Source organism: Lepisosteus platostomus, chromosome 4 (genome assembly GCF_059453375.1).
Source record: "Lepisosteus platostomus isolate fLepPlt1 chromosome 4, fLepPlt1.hap1, whole genome shotgun sequence".
Taxonomy (NCBI): domain Eukaryota; kingdom Metazoa; phylum Chordata; class Actinopteri; order Semionotiformes; family Lepisosteidae; genus Lepisosteus; species Lepisosteus platostomus.
In genome coordinates, this window is record NC_142614.1 from 57,191,460 (window position 1) to 57,216,125 (window position 24,666).

The 24,666-nt window shown below is 35.4% G+C and overlaps 1 protein-coding gene across 8 annotated transcripts in view; it reads left to right on the forward strand.

Annotated features, from left to right (window-relative positions):
- The window catches only part of pam (peptidylglycine alpha-amidating monooxygenase), a 122,974-nt gene that overhangs the window by 32,173 nt on the left and 66,135 nt on the right, over positions 1 to 24,666 (forward strand). For 7 of the 8 annotated variants that reach the window (XM_088629995.1, XM_088629990.1, XM_088629991.1 and 4 more), the window contains 3 exons: positions 13,586 to 14,148; positions 15,677 to 15,797; positions 19,487 to 19,544. In XM_088629995.1, the coding sequence (XP_088486121.1) occupies positions 14,057 to 14,148; positions 15,677 to 15,797; positions 19,487 to 19,544 (271 nt within the window). In that variant the 5' untranslated portion in view covers positions 13,586 to 14,056. Of the gene's footprint in view, positions 1 to 13,224; positions 13,373 to 13,585; positions 14,149 to 15,676; positions 15,798 to 19,486; positions 19,545 to 24,666 lie in introns of those variants that run through there. The other variant, XM_088629992.1, reaches the window with a different exon arrangement.

A 24,666-nucleotide genomic window follows, 5' to 3' on the forward strand; every position in this document is an offset into this window, starting at 1 on the left:
GAAAAAATGCAAATGATCTGACATGCATCATTATAAGGTTTATTAATAAAACTGCATTTAATCACTGTTTACCTCTATTCTTAAGTTTATTGGCACACTTTTAATTCATAGAAATTCAGCATAAGAAAATATTTTCTGTGTTGCTCATGGGTTTGCGTGTTTTGGCTCTGACATACACGGATGTTTTATTAGTTCACAAATAAAACATATAAAGAATGTTTAGCTTTTTTTCCCCATCCTTTTATTTTGTTATTTAGTTCATGCCAGATTTGTGTGTAATAGCCCTTTGGTTAAATACAGAAATACGTAGTTACTTAGTCACATCTGTGTTAGTTTACTCATTAAAGAAAAACCAGCAGTAACACAGTCTACACAGAAATATTACTTCATTTTCCTTCAGAAAGTGAAATTGGGTCTCAGTGAGGCCATACATTTAATCCAAGTTGATTAGTTCATTTTTTTAATGGAAACTTCTGAGGTCTGACATTGTAGGTGCTAGACCTCAATAGCATGCAATTGAATTTCTGTTATGAAGGCAGTGACATGTTTGCAGATGAAGAGAGCTCCCAGTTTGCGTCAGATCTGACCTTTCTCATTGTTCAGTATTGGCGGGGGAGGCCTTCATATCCAGCTCCTTTGTGTTACTGAACACTGCGTTCGACAGACTTCTACCAGGTGTAAATGGATCTATCAGTGGAATTTGAAAGATGAACTATACAATTTAAGTTTGTTTCTTTCTTCCTTGAATTAAATGTCCTTGTAAGACACCGTCAGTTATGCGCTGTCAAATAGTCTATTTTACAGACCCGTGGGTGGAAAGGATTGGGCAGGTCATTTCTGTAATGTAAATGCATCATACAGGTACAAACAGTGCATTTTTTGTTCTTATGAATGATCACATTATGAATGCTGCCTTATAACTATGTAAATTCCAGTGATAATTCATCATGTATTTTTTATACAGAGTATATTCTGTGTGATACTGAAGGTTATATACGGTAGGCACACAGTTGTTTTCCTATTTAATACTCTTTGGTATTTTTTGTTTTTGCCCCTCAGTGTATGGATACTAGTAACACATCTACTGTATTTGTAGTACAAATACTTGCACTAATCTTAATTTAGTGCTGTGTAATCCCTCGTTCTTGGCATATTCAGTTATATGTTTCTTGATCAACTGATTCTACTATGTTTTTACAAATAATACGAAATTGTTCTGATTCTGTAATCTGGTTTAAAAATATCTTTTTGGAATCTGTGTCAAATCCATTTCCATGCCAAATCAACCACAGTTTTTTGGAAAATATGACTTTTTATCTCAGATTAAAATGAAAAGAAATATGAAGTTAGTGAAAGGGGTTTTATGAAAATTTGAGCAGTCAACCCCTTATAGGTCCCGACTCTTTATACCCATTGGGGTATCTTGACTTTTGATTGTATGAAAAGATGCATACAGTACTCTTAAAAGCTGATAAAGTTTGAAATAAGTTTGATACAGCCATAAACTTGACACCCAGCTTACTTATTAATCTAAAAACACATCAACATAATAACAGCAGCAATAGCTGCCTTCTAGCCTGAGCTCGTCAGATCTCAGAGGCTAATTGAGTCTGGGCCTGGTCAGGAATGGGATGGGACTGTTATTTTTTTATCCCATAAAAATAACAGGTTGCAGTACTGTATGTGGTGATGGACCAATAGGTACTCTTCACTTCAGTCTCTATGTCTAAATTGGTGGTCCAGATGGTGACTGGGTATGCTGTGTGTGCTGTAGGAGTTGCGTTCCTGTGGATCTTGTGAAAATTAGAGCTAACGTTAATGATCCTTTATTGATCTAGTGGCATGGTTTGTGAAAGTAGGGGTTTTAAATCTTTACATTGTACTCTTTGTTGGAGAATCTGATCTCTTGTTCCTCTACCTGACCTGATGGCCCATGGTGCCATTGGCGAATGATGGCAGCTGTGCTTCAGACAGGTGAGTTCTGTGGTTTGGTAATAGATTAAGTATGTTCTCTACACAAAGGACTGTGGGATGAAAAATATTATATAACTGCAAGTAAATTAAACCTTGTCAGCAGTCATAGTAGTGTTTTATCTCGTTTCTTTCTGCAGCTATTAGCAGGAGAAATGCACCATTTAAGAGGTGAAGCCTGCACTCAGAAACCCCCTGTCATGTACGTAGCTGTTACACAAAAGAATTAAATTATTAACAGAGACATAGTTTGTGATTAGTTTAGCAAGTTTTCAATGAAATGCAGTAATGTACTGAAAAGAGCACCTTGATCAAAATCCTGATTTCAAATTAGCCCTCAAGGAACAAAGTTTTCTTGCTTATGTAGCTTGTTCGATCAATAACATGTCTTACGTTTTTAGAATTTCAAGATTTTGAATGACCTACAAAAATAAATTGTTACAGTCACAAAATTACAATAACCTTGAAAAACTTCAAACTAGAAAGTTCACCATTCCCACATTTCCTCTGTTCAAAAGTACTGAAGACCAAGGTAGTTCACCCTAATCACTTCAGTACAATTTATACTTCAGCTGCATAAATGGGTATAAATATAAAGGTCTCTTTGGATAAAACTGCCAGCCGAATAAATTACTAATAATATTGAAGCAATGCATCAGCAAATGTCAGGTTCTTCTAAGACCTATTGATCTTATTATAATAGAAAAAAAAAGTGTGACCCTCTGGTTTAAGAGGAGTCCCAGCTTTTACCTGCACCTGCCACTATTATGAGCTTTCCTTGCCTAACATGATTAGCTTTAATGACTGGTAGAAAACACCAATAATAGCTGTCATGTTTAACAAACTGAGGTCTGATTCTAGACTTGTAGAACTACTAAAGACCAAGTAGGGTGTTATTGCATTTGCTGTCGTAGTGCCTGCAGTCTTCTGGATATTGCCAGATACAGATAATTAAAAAGCATGTATGTGCACTTTAGTTAGCAGTGTTTTTTTGTTCTCCAAAATGAGAGTATGCTGTTTAAATTTAATCTAGCGTGTGCTTTATGATGATTGAGACTGACTCTTAAATGCAAGGCAAGAAGAAATACAGATCATGTACTGTCTCATTTTCACATGGCAGACAGGTGTAAAAGGTGTCCAGCTTGGTTTTGATGTCAGGCTTGTACTGCTGTAAATTTTCTTACATTCCAAATATGTATGCTATTTAATTAATACATTAAATGTAGTGTTATTCATGTATAGTGTATTAGGTGAGCATGTGCAGATGGGGCTGTTTCTAACCAGGCTTACTGTATACTGAACAGTATGTGTCATTAGCTATATGTGCCTGAGTTACAGTATTATCCCTGGTTTATTTATCTTTAGCAGACATTGAAGCCTGTCTTAGCCAAAAGAAAGCTTACATACTGTACAATATATAACAAAGATCACTTGACAAATGTTGAAATAGACATGATTGAACTGTGTCCTAAGCTTTTTTTGGAACAGGCTTTTTGCATAAATTGCTTAGAAGCTGTATTTATGGTTACCTGTAGCTCCTTCAGATATATTGCAAGAGATTTTAAATAGGAAATGGCTACAGTAGTGCATACTGTACATCATAACAAAACAATGTTAGTCTTAAAATGTGTACTTGAGGAGTATTCTGGTGGCTTCACATTTTCCTGTTTAAGCACAAGAAAAAAATTAAATCATTCTGAGGGATGATAGTGTCATAATGTGGTTTTTGTGGTGAGCACGTATTGCATTTGTATTAACCACATTACTTGTTAGCCAATATGAACCTCAAACTGATTCAGGTTGAAACTCGAGAATGTGAAGGATGCTTACCCATAAAAAAATGAATATTTGGTAGCTCTTTAAACAAAAAATATATACAGGGTGACAATCTTTTACTATATGATTATTGATTCCTGATATTTATTTAATCACCTTTAGTAATTTCATACAATTTTTACTTTAACCATTACCTGTGTTTCAGTTCATTTTTCCAGTAGTTAATTCAATTTAGGATTCAAATTTTTTTCCTGTTTATAGGAACCTATAAATAGGTGGGTTTCCAATGGAGCTTTCTAATTGATAGCTAGCTAATTATATTCTGTTCTCTAATAGTATGATGATATTCCTTATGGAAATAGGAACAGTGGTTTTCAGAGTTAATATTATGACCTATCAGCATGATTAAAAACTGCTAATATTGTAAGTATAATATAACTTTATAATTATATCTTTTGTAAGAGAGGAAAATAAGTTTTTTGGTGTTTTGCTTGTTGCAAACACAGGTTCCTTGTGGACTATGTTGTGGACTATTTGTCATGGGTTACAAGGCTAATTGTTGCATGTACCATGGCATTTTCCCTGCAATAGTCAGTTATTTGTGGTAGTAAAAGGAAAAGGGATTCCTTAATTAGCTGTTATCTGATTATTAACTGCAATGTTAAAGAGAAGTCAAAACAACATTTCTGCAAGGCTTGCAACTTTCTTGGTCTTCTAAATCAAGAAAACAACATCTCTGTGCGCCATAAAAGAAAATGATTTCACTGCAAAGATGATTTTCTCATTAACTTACTACTGTTTACTATGGTACATGTCTAAAGCATTTTAAAATGTCCAGAGTACTGTTTTCTTAAAATAATATTTATCACTTTACAAAACCTTACAACTTTACAGAAGTGTGCTTTTACCTTAAAGTCAACTGCATGACTTTTGTAAAGATACTCTGCTAATATTTTCTTGTTTAATCTTTAACAGTACAGTATGTAGCCAATGTACAGTTTCTTACTGTACTTTAAGCCTACACAAAAAAACTATTGCAACCTGTACATGCATGATGTAGGTATAAAAGTCATTAGGTATCCGTTTTGACTTACCATTGTATTTGGATTATATTTAGACTTTTTCTCCCACCAAAGCCTTTTTTCAGTTGCCTCTAGCACGATAACCATTTGTATACCTGCTTCCAGTATCTTTTCTGCATATCAAATGGGAAAATCTGAAGCCTAAACATCTGCACACATTGCAAAGATAATTAGAGTCAGAGCTTCAGGTTATATCCATTAACATTGTGCTTCTCAGCTCATATAACATAGCACAGTGTTAATTCATGCTTGTTTTGAAATCCTTAACTATAAAAAATAGTATTTAATAGAAAATTACACAGCAAATTATGGCTGCATTGTTTTTACTATAGTTTTTTTTAATATAAACTTTAAACAAGAAATGAAAGGTTCTGAAACATTTTTTCATGAATTCTCCAGATTTGTGTTATTTCTCGTGGAACTATGTGGTCAAGCTACACCATCATTAACAATCTGTCTTTGTCCAGAAGGAGTGTATTTTTCTAGTTCGGAAGAGTAACTGGAGGTGATTTTTTTTGTGCTCATTTAACACTTGGATTATGTACTGTACAAGCCACCATGTTTTATGGCAGTATTAGCACCACTAGCAACATGTGTAGAATAATCACATGCTAAAAAGTGAAAAGAAAGCATGCAAAATAATCACAATGTTTAAATTCTTTATTTAAACATTTTTAAGGGACACTCAGCATGAGCAGAATATGAATGAAGATAAATAAATATGAAGTATAATAGTAGGTTAATACTAGGAAGATAGACCTTCAAGCAAACCATACTGTTTCTATAAGTGGTGTAAATGTACCAGTAGGTACCCGTTCCCTCTTGACAAGGATTTCTGAATCAGTGCCATAGGTGACCAGGTGCTTTAGATGGTGCCTTCTCTTGGGTGAGTTGTTAAGACAAGGTCCTGGCTATTTGTTGAGTAAAAATCCCATTGGACTATTCATACAACTAGGACTTTGGATTGGCTTTGGTGCTTTGAGGTGCATAAAATAGCTTTTTTAAGGTAAGGCTCTGAATTATAAATTTGTGATACAGAAATAAGAATAAGAGATTATAAACAAGGCCATTCTACCAAACAGACTTGATTGGTAGTTAGTAAATCATTTAAGGATCTAATCCATCAATTTCTTGAACGAAACCACGGTATTGGCTTCAACAGCATGGCTGGATAGTGTAAAATGCCTCCTGTTCTTGGTTTAAATGCTTTTTTACTTGTGCCCTGTGGTTTGTGTTTCACTGTTCATTTTGAAGAACGCCACTGGATTGACCTTGTCAGTGCCTTTGGGGATTTTGAATGCTTGTATCAGATCCCCTGTAGTGAAGTGTCATGTCGCCTGTAGTGACTACATCAATGCAGTGATATAAGAGATCTGTGCTGTTTTCTGAACAAAAATCAAAGTTTGTGTGATTTGAATTGTTAGTCAAGTTTATCTAAGTTTTACCCTATAAACTTTCTTCTTAAAAGTAAATTGCTGGTCTGTGTGCCTGAAGAGATCTTTGATTCTGGCTGCTCTGACGTGTTGCCAGAACAGTTTTCTTTTTGTTTCCCCAGTGTAAATGACTGCATCTTGTGAAAGAAATGCAATAAATGAAATGCCCTCTGGATGATCCTGTAGTGTCCAGAGGGATCATGTACATGTGTTTTGCAGAATACAGTATATATGTTTAGGTGGTAAAGTGACTTCTGCTTTGCAAGAAAAACTGCCAGCCATTGGTAGTGGTTGTGGATGGTTGGTTGACATACAGACCACAAGGTTAAGATAATCAGGTGGTCGGTAATATGAGATGAACCTTGTATCTGGTGTGGTGTCGCCGGGGGAAAAGCAGGTGTAAAGGGGATGTTACACCACACTGATCTTCTCCGTTTCTTTATCTGTATGTTTTCCAGTTACGATCCGTAATCCAACAATCCAAATTTCAAAGTCCGTATGTCCACACCAATCTGTACCGTAACCAAGTCGTAATCCGTAAACCGTAAACCGTAGTCCGTTATTCCTTAAAGCTTTCAACCACAATCCTAATCCTCTTCTTCCTCCAAAACGCATTCACCTTATCGGCTTCTGCGCTGGCTCACTGCTTCTGGGGCATTTATATTCTGTTTCCTGATGTAGCTCACCTGTGTCTCATTGTTTCACTGCATAGGCCTTTTCCAACAGCGGGTCAGCTGGTTATCCTTGGCGGCCATCTTGCTTAGGTCTATATCGAGTATATTAAGTGTTTCGTTCCGGAAATACTGGTTATAAACGACCCTTCCCCTGGTCCTCTTACACTGGGTATGTGTCAGTGGTTTTTCCAGTCCTGGAAAGATAAAGAAAAAGGCTAATGTCCATGAAAGTCAAAGAAGTGTAAGACAGATCAAGAGTGAAGTTGAGAGATACATAAAAGATATTGAAGTTCCTGTAGCTGACGACTGGAGCAGGTGGCAGCACTGATATTATTTAGCAGTGGATTGCTGTAGACCTCAGGGACAATGCCAGTATAGTCGACGAATCAAATGCTGTTTGCGAGGTGACTGGTGGTTCGCTGGTGGCGAGACCAGGGGTTTGTGAAAAATGGTGACTTACAGTACTTTACCAAAGTTCACAATTTTGTGCTTAATTTGAAATTTGTATTTTGTATTTGTAAATTTGTATGTCAATGAATTTATTTTGTTACCGCGATTTCCTTTTAACAGAACACTTTTATCCATAATGAGGACTACCTGTATAACCGAAAAGGAGAAAGTGGACTGGAAAAGGCCACTCATTTAAATAATACAGAAGGACAGTCATTTTGAACTTGAGAATCTTCAAGAAATGTCTGAGACAGATTATTTGTTTCACGTGAAAAACAAATACTCAAAGTCTCTGTGCTGTAACCCAAACGGGAAGGATGTCCACCAAGTATGCTTACCTAGGGACAACCCTGTACTGTAGGTCGAGACCTTAAGTTAAAAGGTTTTTAGATGGCAAAACAATCCCGTTTCTATTGTCAGAGTTTTTGGAGACATTAAACATTAAAATGTTTTCTAGTAATACATTATTTTATCAGCAGCCATATCACCGTGCAGCTCTTAACTGGCTCCCACTGAAGCTAAGCAGGGTTGAGCCTGGTCAGTACCTGGAGACCTCCTGGGAAGCTATGGTTGCTGCTGGAAGTGGTGTTAGTGGGACCAGCAGGGGGCGCCCACCCTGTGATCTGTGTGGGTCCTAATTGGAATGCACAAACATGTAGTGTTAAATGTGTATTTGACTTACTTGTGAAGACAGTGTAACATCAATGTCAGCTCAAAGAAAGCATGGGGTAATGGACTGTGTTAGAATAGATCAGGAAGCTTGACTGGTTACAGAATCTAATAACATTCCTAATAATAATTAGTCTTTTGGACTGGTAAATCAAAGTCCAATTTACAGAAACCTAAATAAATGTGTTGTGCTTGGATGAACACTTGTCTTAATTCTTGAAGTGCAGCACAGGCAAGTTAACTTGTACTCACAAAACCGGAAAATGTTCTTATCTCCATATATACTGTTGAATTCTGGCAAGGTAAAATGATTTTACCACAACATACAATATTCCAGTTAAAGACCTGATATTTTGTCGTTTTTTTAACGTAGCATTTGTCACTTAGTACAGCCCATTATCTTTTTATTTGTCAGTAACATAACATGACATGTTACTGATAACAGTTTTTGCACATGTAAGAGACAAGTTTATTTTAGCTGAAATTTGACAAAAATTATCTTAAAGTTATGTAATGTTATTTTTTGTATGTAAAACACTAACTAAACTATTTTGATTTATATTAATGTTTTCAATTAAAAGTAAATTAAATGAAAGGAAAAATGTAAGTAAAAAGATTGAGATCAGAAACTCACTGATTTGGAAAGTAATGCTTCTCAAAATGTTCTTATATAGCATTATAAAACAAAGATCAAGCAAACTGTATTTCAAATATGTTAATTTTAATTAACTGCTTTGATTTCTGTTTTTTTAAGTTAACTAAAATTAAATTTAATTACAGGATTAATTCTGCATTAAATTGGCCAACTTGCAATTCAGAAACAGAGTACCAACAGACCCTCACAGCCTCTGTCTCAAATTAATAGTTAATTTGATGTCTTCAGGAATAAGTTAATTAATATACTTCTTGTTTTAAAGTAAAGGTGTTGTTATTTAAGTAAGTTGTTTTGAATTGGTGAGTAGATTTGAATTGGAGGAAGATGTGGTACAGAACTGGACTATGTATTTAAAGTGAAATGCTGGTTCTAGGTGTTTTAATTGAGTTGCAGAATAATAAATTACACACATTTACAATTGTTACAATTTTGTACGGTGTTCCTTCTCTGTGCCTCATCTTCTGTTTTCCTTCTGTTTCTGTTCTGTCCCTTTCAATCTTGTTATCCTGTGTTTCTGTTTGAAATTTCTAGTGATTTATCAATAAATTAATTGACTGGAGTAAGCCAGAAAATCCCCTTTGATCATCTATGTTTAGCTCTCTCTCCTACAGTTAGGCAAACACCTCAGATGTAGCTGATTGTTTTTAGGTTTTCTGAGATGTGAACTTTCCAAATGTGAATGTTAGACGGTATTGATTTGAATAATATTTATTCTGCAACAATATACATTTTACAGTAGTACACATACTTTAAAAAACAGATGTGTAAAACCACTTTTCACAATTCTTATAAGCATGATTTTTTATATTATTATAACCAATAATATATTCCATTTTACGTATTTTAGACAGCTTGCTATTTTTCTGAGCACCAAAATATGTATTATGTTATATGTATTAGTCCAGCGAATGTACGTTCAGCTTCTACTAATGTCATATAACACAGGCATATCTGCAGAATACGTCTCCTATTCGTGAAAGAGATACTATAGTTTGATGCATGAAGAAAGCTATGGCACTGTGTTCTTATGTACGTGGGCACTATATCATTAGTGACAGCGGAGCCTCTCTGTTTGCTGTTCCTCTACTTTTGTTAATTCTCTGTGGACTGAAAAGGGAGTTTTTTTGTTTAAATCAAGACAAGAAAGAACTCCTGTCTAAGGTGATGCGTAAAAATGAATTTGCTAGAATGCAAAAGTCAAGATTGTATTGATTCTCTAAATCAGAGGTGTTAAAAGTATGGCCTGCAGGCCAGGTCCAGCCCACCAGGCCCATTTGTTTGGCCCGTATGGCAGTTGCAGCCAGATCCATCAGCTGGGATTTAGTTTGAGTCTTGTCTCCACACGAAAGAGTCTTACTTGGCAATGTTGCTGTAGCAATGTCACATTCACAGAGAGTGAACTGTACACACACTCCTCTGAACTCCTCCTCCAAGTGTTGGAGCATCCCCAGCATCTGATCCACACCATAGTTCTCCCTGAAACTGTACCTAGTGTATTTTTTGAAGATCTCAATCAGATATTTTGAATAATAATAATAATATTTTATCACACAAAATAAAGAATGTTGTGGTGTTCAGGCAAAGTGGAGAAGTGTGTATTTCTTCATCAAAGTGAATGGAAAGCCAGCCTTTCTACCTTATACGGCTGGTAAGTGTTGCCAAAGAGCGAAAGTTGTACATGTTAATTTAGTCATTTCTTCAATATCTTGAATAAGGCTCTACAACCAAAACACTGGGTGTCTTTTCTTCTCTTTTCAGCCTGGAATAACCCTTTACTTGTTCAGTTGCAGCCTATGCATGCTGATGCTCCTTGAAATTGGATACAGTATCTAGCAAATGCAAGTGATGCACATGCAAGTAATGCACCAAAAGTGGAAACTCTTGGGGAAATGAGGTCAAGCAAGGACTTCCACACAGTTGCGGCTCATACATTAATCACACAATTATCATCCCAGCATGTTTAGAGTCATGTATGAAAATGAAGGGCAGGCCCTGTTGCCTACAGTATATGTATGGCTTGCATGGCTGCAATATATGACTCGGGAACTTTTAAAGAGGGGTGATTGTTGGGAAGCATTAATATTCATTAACTGAAATCTCTCCTATGCAGCCTTGATCCATTTCGGTGACAAACCCAAAAAAGTCTTATTTCTGTTTTGTACAAGGTTATAGAAGTGATCATTATAGCTTAACTAGAGTATTTTCCATATGGAAATTAGATTCTAGTAGATAGGATGGATTTAGAAAGGACAGTTCTTGCTTAACTAGTTCAGGTGGGTAGGTGTGTCAGCATGCGTAGACTGCAAAGGAACAAGTAATAGGTTTATTCCATGCTGAAAAGAGAAGAGAGAAAACACAACGCACACCAAAAGAAGGCTTCCCAGCTGAAACGTTGTGTTTTCTCTCTTGCTTAACTAGTTAACCTGTAGTTCTTTACTGAATAGACAGTAGTAACGGATACAAACATAGCATGTAATGTACAGTAGTGTATTTACAGTATATTTAGATTTTTGTATGATTTGAAACCTTTGATAAAGTCGTGCATAAAAGATTGATTCTCATATGGAACATGATACACATTGAAATAAATACATAATTTTCAATTTTTTAGACATTCGGGAAAATTATAATATACAGTTCAAAACAAATCATTTAAGTCAAGGGAAGTCATGCTACAACTGTACAATGAACCCATTTAGAATATATTGGGCAATGCTAGTCACTACAACACAAAAAAGATACTGCTACTGTGGAATCATTTCAGAAGATTGTCAGGTGATGTTAGGAAATATATTCCAGACAGTTACGAAACAGGATGTTGAAAAAAATTGAAATAAACCACAAGCACTTAACGTAAGAGAGACTGTTATTTTCCACTGTTCATTGCATGACAAATGCTTCAAACGAGCGGAATGATAATTATTCCTGATCTGATTTGATAAAATAGATGGATGTTTTTGATCAAATACCTAAAGAAGGAGTGTTTTACATCTAGTTTATGAGCTTATTTAAACTATGTGCTTTTAGTTTTTCCATCAGCAATTCTATATTAAGAATGAATAATCTAACATTAGCCATGTTAGTCACTTAAATTAGCAGAGCTGTTATTTATGTTTATTCTTGGCAATGACCAATTACAAAGGAACGTTTAGGTTTAAAGGCTTTATACTGTAGTATCCACAGCAAGGAAATCAGTCTGTGTTTTGCAATGGAGCATTTTGTGAGCGATGTATAATAAACTGAGATAATCTGTTATATGTGTTATACTAATAGAATATGAAACAAGACCGGAACGTGTTTTGTGGTTGGCAATATAAATGGATGTGTCAATGGGGCTGCCAGCTCTGGCTCACCTGGGTGTAACAATAAACACATTTGAATGACTTAATGTTTACTGCAGAAACACTCAATTGTATGCTAGTGTTTCATTTAAAAGCATTACTATTTACTGAAACAAAGTGTTCTGTTGAGGGCTAGATATTTAGATGAATGGTAATGGTCTTCTAAGATTAGCATGGATTTTCTCTCTTGTGCATTTCCATATCTTGCAATTCTTGAGATTTTAAAATTATTATCCATAATTAATGATGACTTATCTATCCAGTGTTTCTGTGACTTTGCATCAGCACTGGGGCTACCAGATATAATGGAAGATGTGGTATCTCATCGTTTAAATCTCTGATATTTCATTAAGTGTTGTGGAATGAGACATCCGTAGGACCAAATAAAAGACATGCATTCTCCTGAGGTATTTTTCCAATGTGTGTTCATTTAAGCTCTGCTTAAATGTTTAAATACATACTGATGCATCACCCAATTCTAATGTGCGCCAGTGCATTTGTCTAGAAAAGCAAGCATTTGTTTCTTGGATTTATTATTTAGAAAATATGCTTCTGTCTTAGGTTACTTAAAATAAAGCATTGTTTTTTGAAAGTGATTAGAAGTCATGTATGTTATATTATCTAGAACATATTTTACAAAGCATTTAAAAGTTAACATTACTATTATGACTCCTGATATGTGTTTCAGACATCTATTTTTGAAATGTGACGGCAACACTATTTGTCATATAATTTCTGGTGGTGAGACAGGATAGATGCAACACACTGCTGGCTTGTGATCTTTTTAAGAAATATTGCTTTCACAGCGAACTGTATATTCACCAAAGGTTAACATGCAGTAAGGTGTACTTTATCTGTCACTTATCTTTGGATAAGGTGCACCTTATCGCGTGCTTTCCATTTGTGAATGAAACCCTTATTTATTTTTTCAGAAAGATTGTCCTTTGGTCTCCTAACATTTTAGCGGAAGTTTCCACAATGCCATCTGCTTTGGAAATATTACAAGTTGAAACTACATGCCATGCTTTCGTAATCAAAACATCTGAAGAGGGGAATGGCTTTGTATGCATCAAGCCTTTCACGCCCCTTAATTGTGCATCCAGGACTACTTTCGAGCTGCAGCGAACTGTAGGTAAATCATTCAAGCACATTTGCGGCTTGCCTGATGGTGAATGCCTGCATAGACTTGTGTGGGAATCCTCTTTGCTGTGAAAAAGCTCTTATTGGATTATTGTGCTTGTCTGAGGCATCCTTTCTCCACTTCTTTTTATTTGTCACTGATTCAGTTCTCATTTGAATAACTGGTGACATGCATTGCATGGTACTGCGGAGTGTTTTTATGTATTTGTAATGAAACAGAGCAGGAAATAAAGCCTACTGCCAGACCTTCCTTCTACAGAGCAGGCTAATTCACAGCACATGGATTGGGCTGCAGCTTATGAAAATACTAATGTAATAAAGAGCCCAACAGGGATTTGCTGAGGGCTAATGCTGTAATGTGTTAGTCATCCATTATCTGCTTCTATTTTTGCAGGTTGTGAATGAAGACTGATGCCGTGCTGTGAGATGCCATCCAGTGTGTTGAAGGAGAGATAACCTGCAGATTTTTTTTTAGCTTGGAGCAAGGCAGAACCTCTGGGAGTGAAGAACTGGCCAGGCTGTCACTTTGCATTTTGCTTTCCGTAACCGGACATCAGGATTAGAGAGTGGAGAGTGCCTGCGTTATGCAGTTGTAAAAAGAGAGAGGATCTGGCTTCTGTGTACAGTTTGCAAAGAAAAACAGAAGAGCGCATCTCGCACCTTGGTGTACTACACATCCCCTTTTCCAAGCCTGATGCACTGATGAGAGATACGGACCGAGTGACTGCAGAGCCCGTGAAGACGCCGTGTTGAATTGATGCTACTCCTGCTGTTCCGTTTCCCTAATTGTCAGGTCCACAGCTGATAAGAGCTGCTCTGCCCTTTCTTCTCACACTAATCAGGCCAGCAACAGCAGAGGCTGGATATGGGTGCCCTAATTTGCAGTGTGGTTTTACTCTCTCTGATTTATCAAAGCCACAGTCTGGGTTTCAAAAGCCCACTGTCTATTTTTAAAAGGTGGGTTATTATAACTTTTCATATGCATTTTAAACCAAGTTCGGTTTAGGCTGCAGGAGTGCTAGGGGAATATTGTATGGTGAAAATGTTTCATGTATCAGTTTTGCATGTAATTTGAGAATTGTGCATGTGTAAGAAATTACAGCCATTCTCTGTGAATCATAAGTTATTTTCTATATTTAAAATGACTAAATTAAAGAGAATAAAGATGAATAGAGCCATTTTGTATCATCTTTCTATACATCTATATATATATATCTTCTTTACAATGTACTTTAAGCTAATGTTATTTAATATTTTTAAGTAGGAGTTAAAAATTACATTGCAACTAAAATAAAATAATTTTAATGATGTAATTTTTTTTCTTGTGTATAGCATACTGTAACATTAGTCTATTTTAATGCTACTATATTATTTAAGGTGCTTTTTTAAATAATGAACTTTTATTAGTTTTATGACAGAAGATGTCAATGTTCATTATAACTACTTTCATTGAACAAAGATAATATTTGTAAGACTTTCAAATTATTTTTAGTGTCATAATCTTTATTGGTTTAATAAGTACAACAATAATTCATTGTTGTAACCAAGGTAAAACTTTTTGTGTTCTGGAAATTGCAACAGGTTTTTACAGGGCTTAACTTATTCAATAGGATATATTGATAGTTATAAGCAAATTGCTGTGAATTTAGAAGAAGGAAATTAAGAGACTTACAGTAAAAAGTATTACACTGTACATGTTGTTGATGCATAAGTTAAAGTGCCAGTAAATCATTTTCAGAGCCTACACAAGTGAAGTTATTTGTACTTTTTCTCCAAAAGGCATAAAAGGAAGTTGTTAAAGAAATACTGTAAAGGAATTAAAACTGTTCTAACTGTGAAGTTCCCATTCACAAACACAAACACATTAGAGGAAACAACTTTATTGTAATTTTACATTTACAACATCAGTTTTTATCCCATATGTAGGCAGATAGCCACCTGTTCAGTTTATATTAATGCTAGCAAAGTATAATATACAGTATGTATTCATGTGTCTACATTAATTAATATACAATTGCAAATTAAATATCCTCAGAGCTCTCCTTCAGACAGAATTACTGCAGCTCCTTTGTGTTTACATGTTTACATCCTTGCATAGGAATATCTTTGGAACTGAGGAATGAGTCACCTACAATTTTTCAAGGGCCCTGTTAATGCTGAGCTGTTAGTCTAGTCACTAAAGAGCACTAGATGCCTAAATCTAGTGGCAAAACAAAAAGACCCAGTCTAATGTTTCAATTTTAGAAAAATGACTTTTAGTTACTAGATCCCCTAGTGCTACAATTTTCCTGAGGAACAGAAATTTCTTGCAAGACTCTGCTTGCTGGCACTGCACAGTGTCTGACATATAATTGAAAGTTCTAAAATGCTTTTGTCCAACATGGTATATAAATATAAAATAAAGATATAGACTAGATAGGACTACCATTGTACCATGTTAAAAGCTTCACAGTAGCTAAACCTTTTATTTTCTTTTATTGCATAGGTATCAGGAAAGTGTCTGGTCCTCCCCTGATGAGTGCACTAGAACCAGACAGCCACCTATTCCACCTAACGCCCAGAATTTTTCTCTTGATATTCGCATGCCAGGCATTACACCTACAGCGGTAAGTTCAAAGAGGAAATCAGAAAGTTTTTTTTTTTAATTACAGCAGCTGCAGTTTATTTGAAAAAAAAAAACCTAAAAAGCAGCAGCATGTCAAATTGAATTAAGCACCACAGTAGCATTTTTCTAAACATGCTTTCTATCTTTGTTTCTAAGCCATGTCTTTCCATATTAAGGATGTTGACCAATTATCATACATGCTTCAAGTGCCAGTTTGGACATTATAAAATGAGAGTTAATAAGTCCTTTTCGATGTGATAAGCAGAAAAAACGATTCTGCAATATTAAAGAATGATTTTTTGCTGTTTAATTCTAACCTTTTTAGTTACTATTTTTTGTTTCTCAGTGTAGTAAGGCTGCATTACCTTTTTTTTCACTAGCAGGAGATGAGTCAGTGCTGCAGATAAGGGTGATTATTATTCCAGAGCTGGGCTGTGTGTTGTTTTGTAACATATTAAGATTGGTTGTGATGCTGTCGTAAATATTAGATCGGAGAATGAGATTGACTAAGGGCAAGAAATATATATTAAATCAATAGTTTTAAATTTAATTAAGATGAAACAGAGATCCCCTAGAATATAAATCATGCAAAACGTTTCACTGTCTGCACAGGTTAAGATATCAGTCTGTCTTGATCTGTTATTATTCGTGGCTTATTCTTCTTGTGTTGTTCTGTGAGTCAACACTGAGTGATTCATTGAATGATTCAGCTGTAAAAGTGTTGGTGACAACACTTTAAACTAAGGTTTAAATTCTGTGATACTGATCCCCATACCCCCGGCCCCTTGCATATTTGGGAGGATCCTGCTAGATGAGCTTATTTGATCCGCTCGATTGAATCTGATCTGAATCAGAATTTCACAAAAAAGGTCAAGAAAAAACATCAAAACCATTGTATTTGTTAAGGATGGAAGTATTGGTCTTAAAACACTTACCAACACTCTAGTTTAAGGCATAATGTAAGGCATTAAAAATGCAACAGATACTGTTGGTTCCAGTATTCATCTTTTGCATTTAAAGTACATAGTATTATAGTCTTTTTCATGTTTGGATTCAAGTTATAACTTGAAAAAGAAGAATTGTACCATATATTGTTTAGATATGGCCACACTTGATTGTTGTAAATTACTTCACCCATTGTGTTGAACTACAGAGGAACCACATTTTCTATGGTCTCTTTGCTTGAAGAAGAGTACAGTAATTAGACTCCTTGGGGTTGAGTCCCTCCTTATGTGCCTGAATGATCACAGTTCTGCCTTTGTTTTGGGAAATGTCTTGACTTGTGAGGTAAAGTGGTCATTATGGGTTCAAGAGTGTAATGCTTAATTGTGACTTCTCTTGTCTTACAGATTTAATATACAGATGCACAGACCTTCACTAACTATTGTAATTATCTTTGTTCCTCTGTTTCTGCCCATTAAGAAAACAACGGACATGATAGTTTCCCTGATTTTAGAAATGACTCGCAGGGCTACTTCTTGAATGTTTGCTTCAATGCAAAACATGTAGCTTTTCTACATTCAAATAAAAATTGATTAAAATGGCTGAAGTATTTATTTCAGTTTTCCCAACCTACGTTGCCTCCACTTATAATTTAATCTTTAAAGTTTAATGGCTTTCATTATATTCGAAGCAATTTTACTTTGCAAACACCAAATAATCATGGTAATAACGATAAATAAACATTGCTGTTTTAGATATGTGTTACTTCAGCAATTTCATGTAAATGTTATTTCATTTGGACATTCAAAATCAGTGAGCGTCTTAGCTTGGTTAAAAAAAAATTGTTAAATCAGTAAATTGCATTATTTTTTTGTTTTTTATGGTATATGGGTACTCTCCTGAGCTACTCTCTTGTGTGAGTTTTGTAGAGTGAAAGAATTCAACTTTAGGAAAGGAGCATTTAGTATAACATTATATAATTTATACATACCAGTTCCATGTTATTGCTGCAGAGCTACTGTAAGTGTCAAAATTGTGCCCTAAAGTAAAATGTTTAATAATGAAGATGATATGCAGTTTTCCTATTTGGTTTTCTTGCCTGTTTTACGACTTCATAAATTGAGAGAAAGGCACAGAAATTAAGAGGTGGTTTGGATTATTATTAAATCAGAAATAATAAAACTAACTTAAATCCAGTAAATACATATATATTTGTTGTGTACAAATGTAACATATAACTAAGGTACATTTTTCATCAAAAGATTATGCTGGATTAGATTAACATTGAGGAGTGTGCAACATCAGTTTATGTCTTCCTTAACATTGTAGGTAAGACTTAATGATGTCACAGTTTGGAAATTGTGATGTACAAAATAATTCAACACAATTAAATCAAAATTAAAGGTTTACTTTAGTAACTTTGATGCCTAAAATGTCCAGTTTCTAAATGTACAAAAGGACTATTATGAAAATCTGACTTTCATTTTCCTTTGTAGTTCTCTGAAAACTGTTTTTTTTCTGTTAGTAAATCAAAATAAGGCTTGCAATAGTCCTGTTTAAATAGAATGTGACAAAATAATAACATAATATTGACAGATATTCCAGCATAGTTGTGTATGTCCAGTTTATGATACACTACCTACAATTCACTGAACTGTACGATAACTGTAATTCGTTTTATTTTTAGTCACCCTCCCTCCAGCTTTTTTTCTAGTTTACATGTGTGTTTAACCGTATGCAATGTATGATATTGATATGATGTGATTTTATATCACAGATTTTCTTGAATGCTGTGTCTTCTGGGGAAAAAAAAAAATCCAATTGCTTGAGGTCTTTTTAAAGGAAGAAATTAGAGATAAATGGATTTGATTATAAGAGTTGACAGACCTTTCAAAGAAATGATCTGAGTAGGAGATATTTCCCCCGTCACGGCAGTTTCTTCACCGTATTGAAAATGTACAAAAGTGCTTCTTATTTTGTACTTGCTAAGCAGTGAGTACAGTCATTGAGAGCTGTGCTTGACAAACGTGCAATTAGAAGAAATAGAAACCTGATGTTTAATAATATGGAAGATTACCAGTTGTAAGGCAAAATACATGGTTAGAAAGGGACTTATTTTGTCTATTGGATTTCATTCAAGTTTCTGTGCTCCCTTCTGATGAGGTTGTATTTCTCTGTAGTGTAAGGGCAGGCTCTTTGATTTACGGAGGTTGCTTAGTCATGTATTATCCTGACAAGTGAAAGAGGCTGGACAGCTGTTATGTATCTGCAGAGAACAAGCTCGCTGACCACCTGAATTATTTCTCACTGATATTTGCACCAGTAGCTAAGTAGCGGTATTTGCTTTAAGTGATGTATGGTAGCCACACAAATGCATTTCATTTTGGTGGCTGCTGCAGTCCAGCTTATTACAAAGGGAAAAATCAATACACATTTTAAAAAAAATCTTTTATAAGTTAAAATGCGTCATTTCAAAGCCTTATAGATTTTTAAAGCTTGAAATGATCATTTTTACAATTGTTGATACAATTGTATTATTTTGGTGAATGAAACGTACAGGACTGATAGATGAATCATCTGGATAATTTGTTCTGCGGCTTTGCAAATGTCAGAACTCTGGTTATCAATGAATAGCTCTTGCTGTTATTAATACTATATATTTAAAGTGTAATCAAATCATATTTCACAGTTCCTCTCTATTTAGAATATAATCAGATCTTTTTTTTTTTCATTTCTTTTTTTTTGTAGTCGGATTCCTACATGTGCATGGCAGTTCGAGTACCAAGGGAGAGAGACTCATACATAGGTGAGTAAAACAAAAATGGAAGATAGATAAATGCATGTTGTATGGAACTATCCTTCATTTAGAGCCAGAGTGGTTCCAAGTGAAAAAAGCTTAAAAGTGATTCTGAACTTCAGTTTAAAGACCCAGTGACAAAATGTGTCCCACTAAATTCTGTAACCAGTTTATGGTTGGTTTGGGGTAACAAACAAAAAGAGGCCATTTGTCAGTTTAGAATCTCTTGACTATACATCTGCGAAGCCAGATATCCCTTTGAATAAATAATTTTAAAGTCTTTGTCCTAAATAGATCCCTTTAAAGTTTGTAAATCCTAGAATCTTATATATATTTGATATATGCTGTATATATAAACTTCTATGTAAATCTTGTGGGTTATTTTTCTTAAGTCAGAAGCTTTCTAAAAGTAAGTTTGAATGCTCAGACTGTAAAATCAAAAAGGTATTAACACAACCAATCAGAAAATGCTTGAACACATGTATTTGACTTAGTTCATTAATCTAAATCCCCAGTGCAGTACTGTTGTTATGTAAAAGAGCATGTCCTTGTAACGGTATTTGTCAGTTTATTATAAGAGACTAGATTTATATATACTCATGTGAACGTAAGCAAGGTTACACAGAAGAGGAGGCCATTAAGCCCATATAGCCCATTTAGTTGCTAATTGATCCAGTGATATCATCCAGCCATTTCTGTAAAGTAGCCAGGATGTCTATTTCAGCAACGTGGCTGGGTAGCGTTTTCCATATGTAAAGATGTTTATGTATGTTTATGTAAAGATGTTGTTTCTGTCTTGGCTAAGGAACATTTAATTGTTCTTTTGATAAAGGTTGTTCACTTTCAAACTTAATTTTTCTTCTACAAAGAGCAATAAAAAAACGTACTCGATTATTTTCTTAGGAAGTCTTATAATGTCAGTTACTGTAGGTGTTAGTTGCTCCTAAACATCTTGGATCAGAAAACATTATACAAGGAGATGCATTGAAAAACCACAGCACATTACCCTTTTCATCTAGTTTATTTGTACAGCTTCACCACTAGTTTCCAACCAGGTTCTTTTGAAACAGATATGTGTTCCTAATTTGCTCCATAATCAAAGACTGCTTAACTTCAGTTTTTTATATTTGGGGCTCAAATTGATATCTGTTTTCACTCTTAAGATATTGATATTGAGAATGTATTTGGGATTTTTAATTGGTATCAATTAAACAAGTGTGTTGTCTGAAATGTAGACAACTGCACCTCTTCAAAGGGAAAAGGCTATTGATACTGTACATTGCCATTCCTACATTTTCCTACGTGTTTCACAAGCTATTATTTTATCTTTATGTGTTAGTTGTCTAGTATTGTAAAACTGGCAGCAATATCAGTTCCCTGAAGCGATTCTGCTACTGTGCTATCCTGTGCTATCCATTAATGTGATGCTGGTATCAAGCATTTTCAGATTGTCCAGCAGTAAGTTATTATTTCAGGTGGGTAGCTGCGTCAGCATGCGTAGGCTGCAAAGGAACAAGTAATAGGTTTATTCCATGCTGAAAAAAAGAAGAAAGAGATCACAACGTTTCGGCCGTGGAGCCTTGCACACCTGAAGTGTGTGCACACCTGAAGAAGGCTCCACGGCCGAAACGTGTTCCGTGTTCTCTTTCTTATTTTTTTCAGCATGGAATAAACCTATTACTTGTTCCAGTAAGTTATTATAATTCTTATTATGGTTGCTGTTATTTACCATTTGTTGTACGGGTGCTACTTTCTGAAAAGGAGGACTTTGCAACCAGACAAAAAATAAAACCCATCATACATTATAAGCACGTGCTTCTAATCTACATTTGGCTGTGAGCTTTTGAGGAACAACATGTGTGTGAATGTGTGTGTGTTTTTTAAAAAGATGACAGGTAAATGACAGCCAGCAATAGCTAGAGCAGCATCAAGTCCATGTATACTGCCAAAGCAAGCACCATCTGCTGAAATCAGCTGTTTGTCATCCGGTGTGCGATTACCACCACAACCCCCTTCCTTCCTGCTACTTGTTTACCTAAGGCTTGATAATGCTTATCTGTTGTCATTATATGTATTTTTGAGGAATGATCAGTGGACAAAAAACCTTAACACCCCTTTTATTTCGGAGAACTGCTTCCTCATTAATTCCTCATTAATTATGGAAATGAAAAGCACCTCCCACATTCACAGCTACTGAAACAGATACACAGCAGTCACCTTTGCAGCAAGTGCTTATTGATTAATGCAGCGCTGCTGGTATTAAGCCTTTCGTTAGATTCATTTTCTTAATCTGTTGATAATCCTTTGATAATTTAATACAATTTATTTTGATCTTAATGTTGTCAAAAAAGTGTCTGTCTATTAGGCAATTAAATGTTGTTTATACAGGGACTGCTAAAGAGAATGTTGAACGGTAATGTGATTTGCAAGCATAAGCCATATTCTGTAAACATACTGTAAACTACTTACAAGGGAGCATTCTAATAACGCTTATGGCTGTGTTTGATTGTAACACAGGTGAGTAGTTTGCCTTGGGTTGGATCTGACCCGTTGGTCAGGTGAAAAAACCATGGGTCTAGTCTGGTTTTGACATGTGAGCTTGTTCCTTAAGACACCGAAAAACAGATCGAACGAAATCACTCAGCCAGCAAGTGTGATGTCTACATCATGCACTTTCTTTCATTTACACAGTAGACCAGTAAATAAACCCTTCTGTTTACTAGTGATTAATGCCAAGCCTCTTATTACCTAATTATTACAGCAGACTGCTGTGGGATGCTCTCAGATGCTCAGTCCACTCAGGCAGCTCTGTACTATCATGGCATAAGCAATAAGAGTATCCTTGAAGGAGGATTTGGCCTTGTACTTCCCTTCAGTATTAGGAGAGACGGGGCTGAAAACATGTATAGGTGGTTAAAGGAGAGTGTTGAGTCTTACTAGGGTGGGAGTAGAGGGTAAAAATCAACAATGTGAAACCACTACCAATTGTATTACCACCAACCAGCATGTAATACTGTAAAACCTTTGACATCCACAGCTGGAGATGAAGGGTCTGGGAAACCAAGTTAAAATACACTGAACTGCCTGAATGCAGTCCTCCCAGGGAATTTATTTTCTTCTGTTCAAAATGTTTTAGTTTTTTGTTGTCAGCAAATAATTGTCAAAATATTGTCATACACTTCTCATGGTGCAGTGTACAGTTCTTATTAAAGGAATAATAAGAACATGAGCAATGTTATGAATAAGAGGAGATCGCTTGGCTCATCTGGACCATTTTGCACTTAGTAGCTAATTGATCCCAGGATCTTTAATCCAAGGATCTTGAAAGAAATCGAATTATTGGCTTTGACAACTTGGCGGAATAGCTAATTCGATACACAGCATTTTGTGTAAAGAAGTGCCTCCTGTTCTCGATTTTAATAACACTAATATAAATTTTTTACTTACGTTTCATGATTCAATTTTGAATTGAAGGAGTTCACCGGATTGACTTCACCAATGCCTTTGAGGATGTTGCATAATTTAATCAAGTGCTTCTCCGTTTATGCCTAAAAAGGTTTAGTTCTTTTAGCCTGTCAGTGTACTGTAGGTCAGTTCTTTAAGCCCTAAGTGTAGTTGGGTTTTCTTCTCTGAACTAATTCCAGCAATATCTTTTTCGAAATGTGTCCAAAATTGAGGACAGTGTTCTGAATGAGGTTTTAATAGTGCATTGCACAGTGTTAACATTGCATCCTTTGGTTGCATCTGAGTTGGATGCTGCATCACTGCCATGGATGAAAGAGGGACATCGCGAATACAGCTATCGTTTAGGAGGATTTGCTGGTCTACAGAGGTCTGCATGGAGTACTGGCACACAGAAGGACATGATGGAAGGCTTATTACTCCACATTTAGTATAATGTTAGCATGCCCAGAGGGGTTGGGCAGCCAGTCGACCTTGGACCCCTAGAGGTTTTTTTCTCCTAACTGAGGAGTTTTTGGTTTATCTCCTCCATTGCCTTCTGGCTTTTTCTCTTTTTTCTCGTTGGCTTCTGACTTTTTCTCTTTCTGGATTGTAACGTCATGTATTGTCACACAGCTTTGTTAAGTGCCTTGGGGCAACCTTGTTGTGAAAGGTGCTATATAAAAATAAATTAATTGAATTTGAATTCCACACACAGTACTGCTGTAGACACTCACCCCTCAAGTTTCTAGATACAGTAACTCAAAACTGAGTGAGTCTGAAGCAACCCTTTCTTCAATGATATTGCAGCAATCCGGCTTTATTTGCTCTAGCTGTGTCTCTACATGAGGAAGGATGGTGTGGGAGCACCATTACAGAGAGTTTATTGTCCTTTAATGGTTAACAGGTGTGTGTACTAATCACAGAGGGAAGAGGGGAGTAGACAGCAAGATAGAGAATGTGGTGTTGCATAGGTTAGCAGTACAGTTTAAAAGAAAAAGATAATGTCCCCATTTACATAGGAAGAAAAAATGGAAATAACGATGAACGAAGAAAACATTTTAAAACCCTAGAATCAGTATAAATTCTAATTATATCACACACTTAAAATCTATAAAATGCAGTAAAAAAATTAGAAATACCCTTTAACAAATGTATTAAAATTACTCAAATTATAATGCTTAGTTGTACTGTTCACTAAACACAAAATGAAACAGTGAATAATACAATCACCTGGGTACTTCTCTGACATGATTACAGTGTGAAATACTTGTAATTTTCAATGAAAAAGTTTGAGATAATACTCAAAAGTGACCACATACAGTATGTGAGAAAGCACACAGGCTCTATATCTTAACATTCTACAGTATGTACGTTGTTATTAATTATCCACCATATGGATTGTACTGTATATTGTACGTACTGTACTGTATATAGACACAGATTATATATGGTCAATATAGTCATTTTCAGATAAATTCTGGAATCCATCTGTCACTTTGCACTCTCAGGACACATGAACAGCCCTAAATACCTCCTATCCTTGTGTTATGTTCGCACAATCTGTAATTATATGGTAAATAGCAATTGTATAATTGATTGTATCGTAACCTTAACCTAATCCCTATAAACACTTGTCCTTCTAGTATTCTATCCCTCTTAACCAGCTCACGGATAAAGCATTTCATTG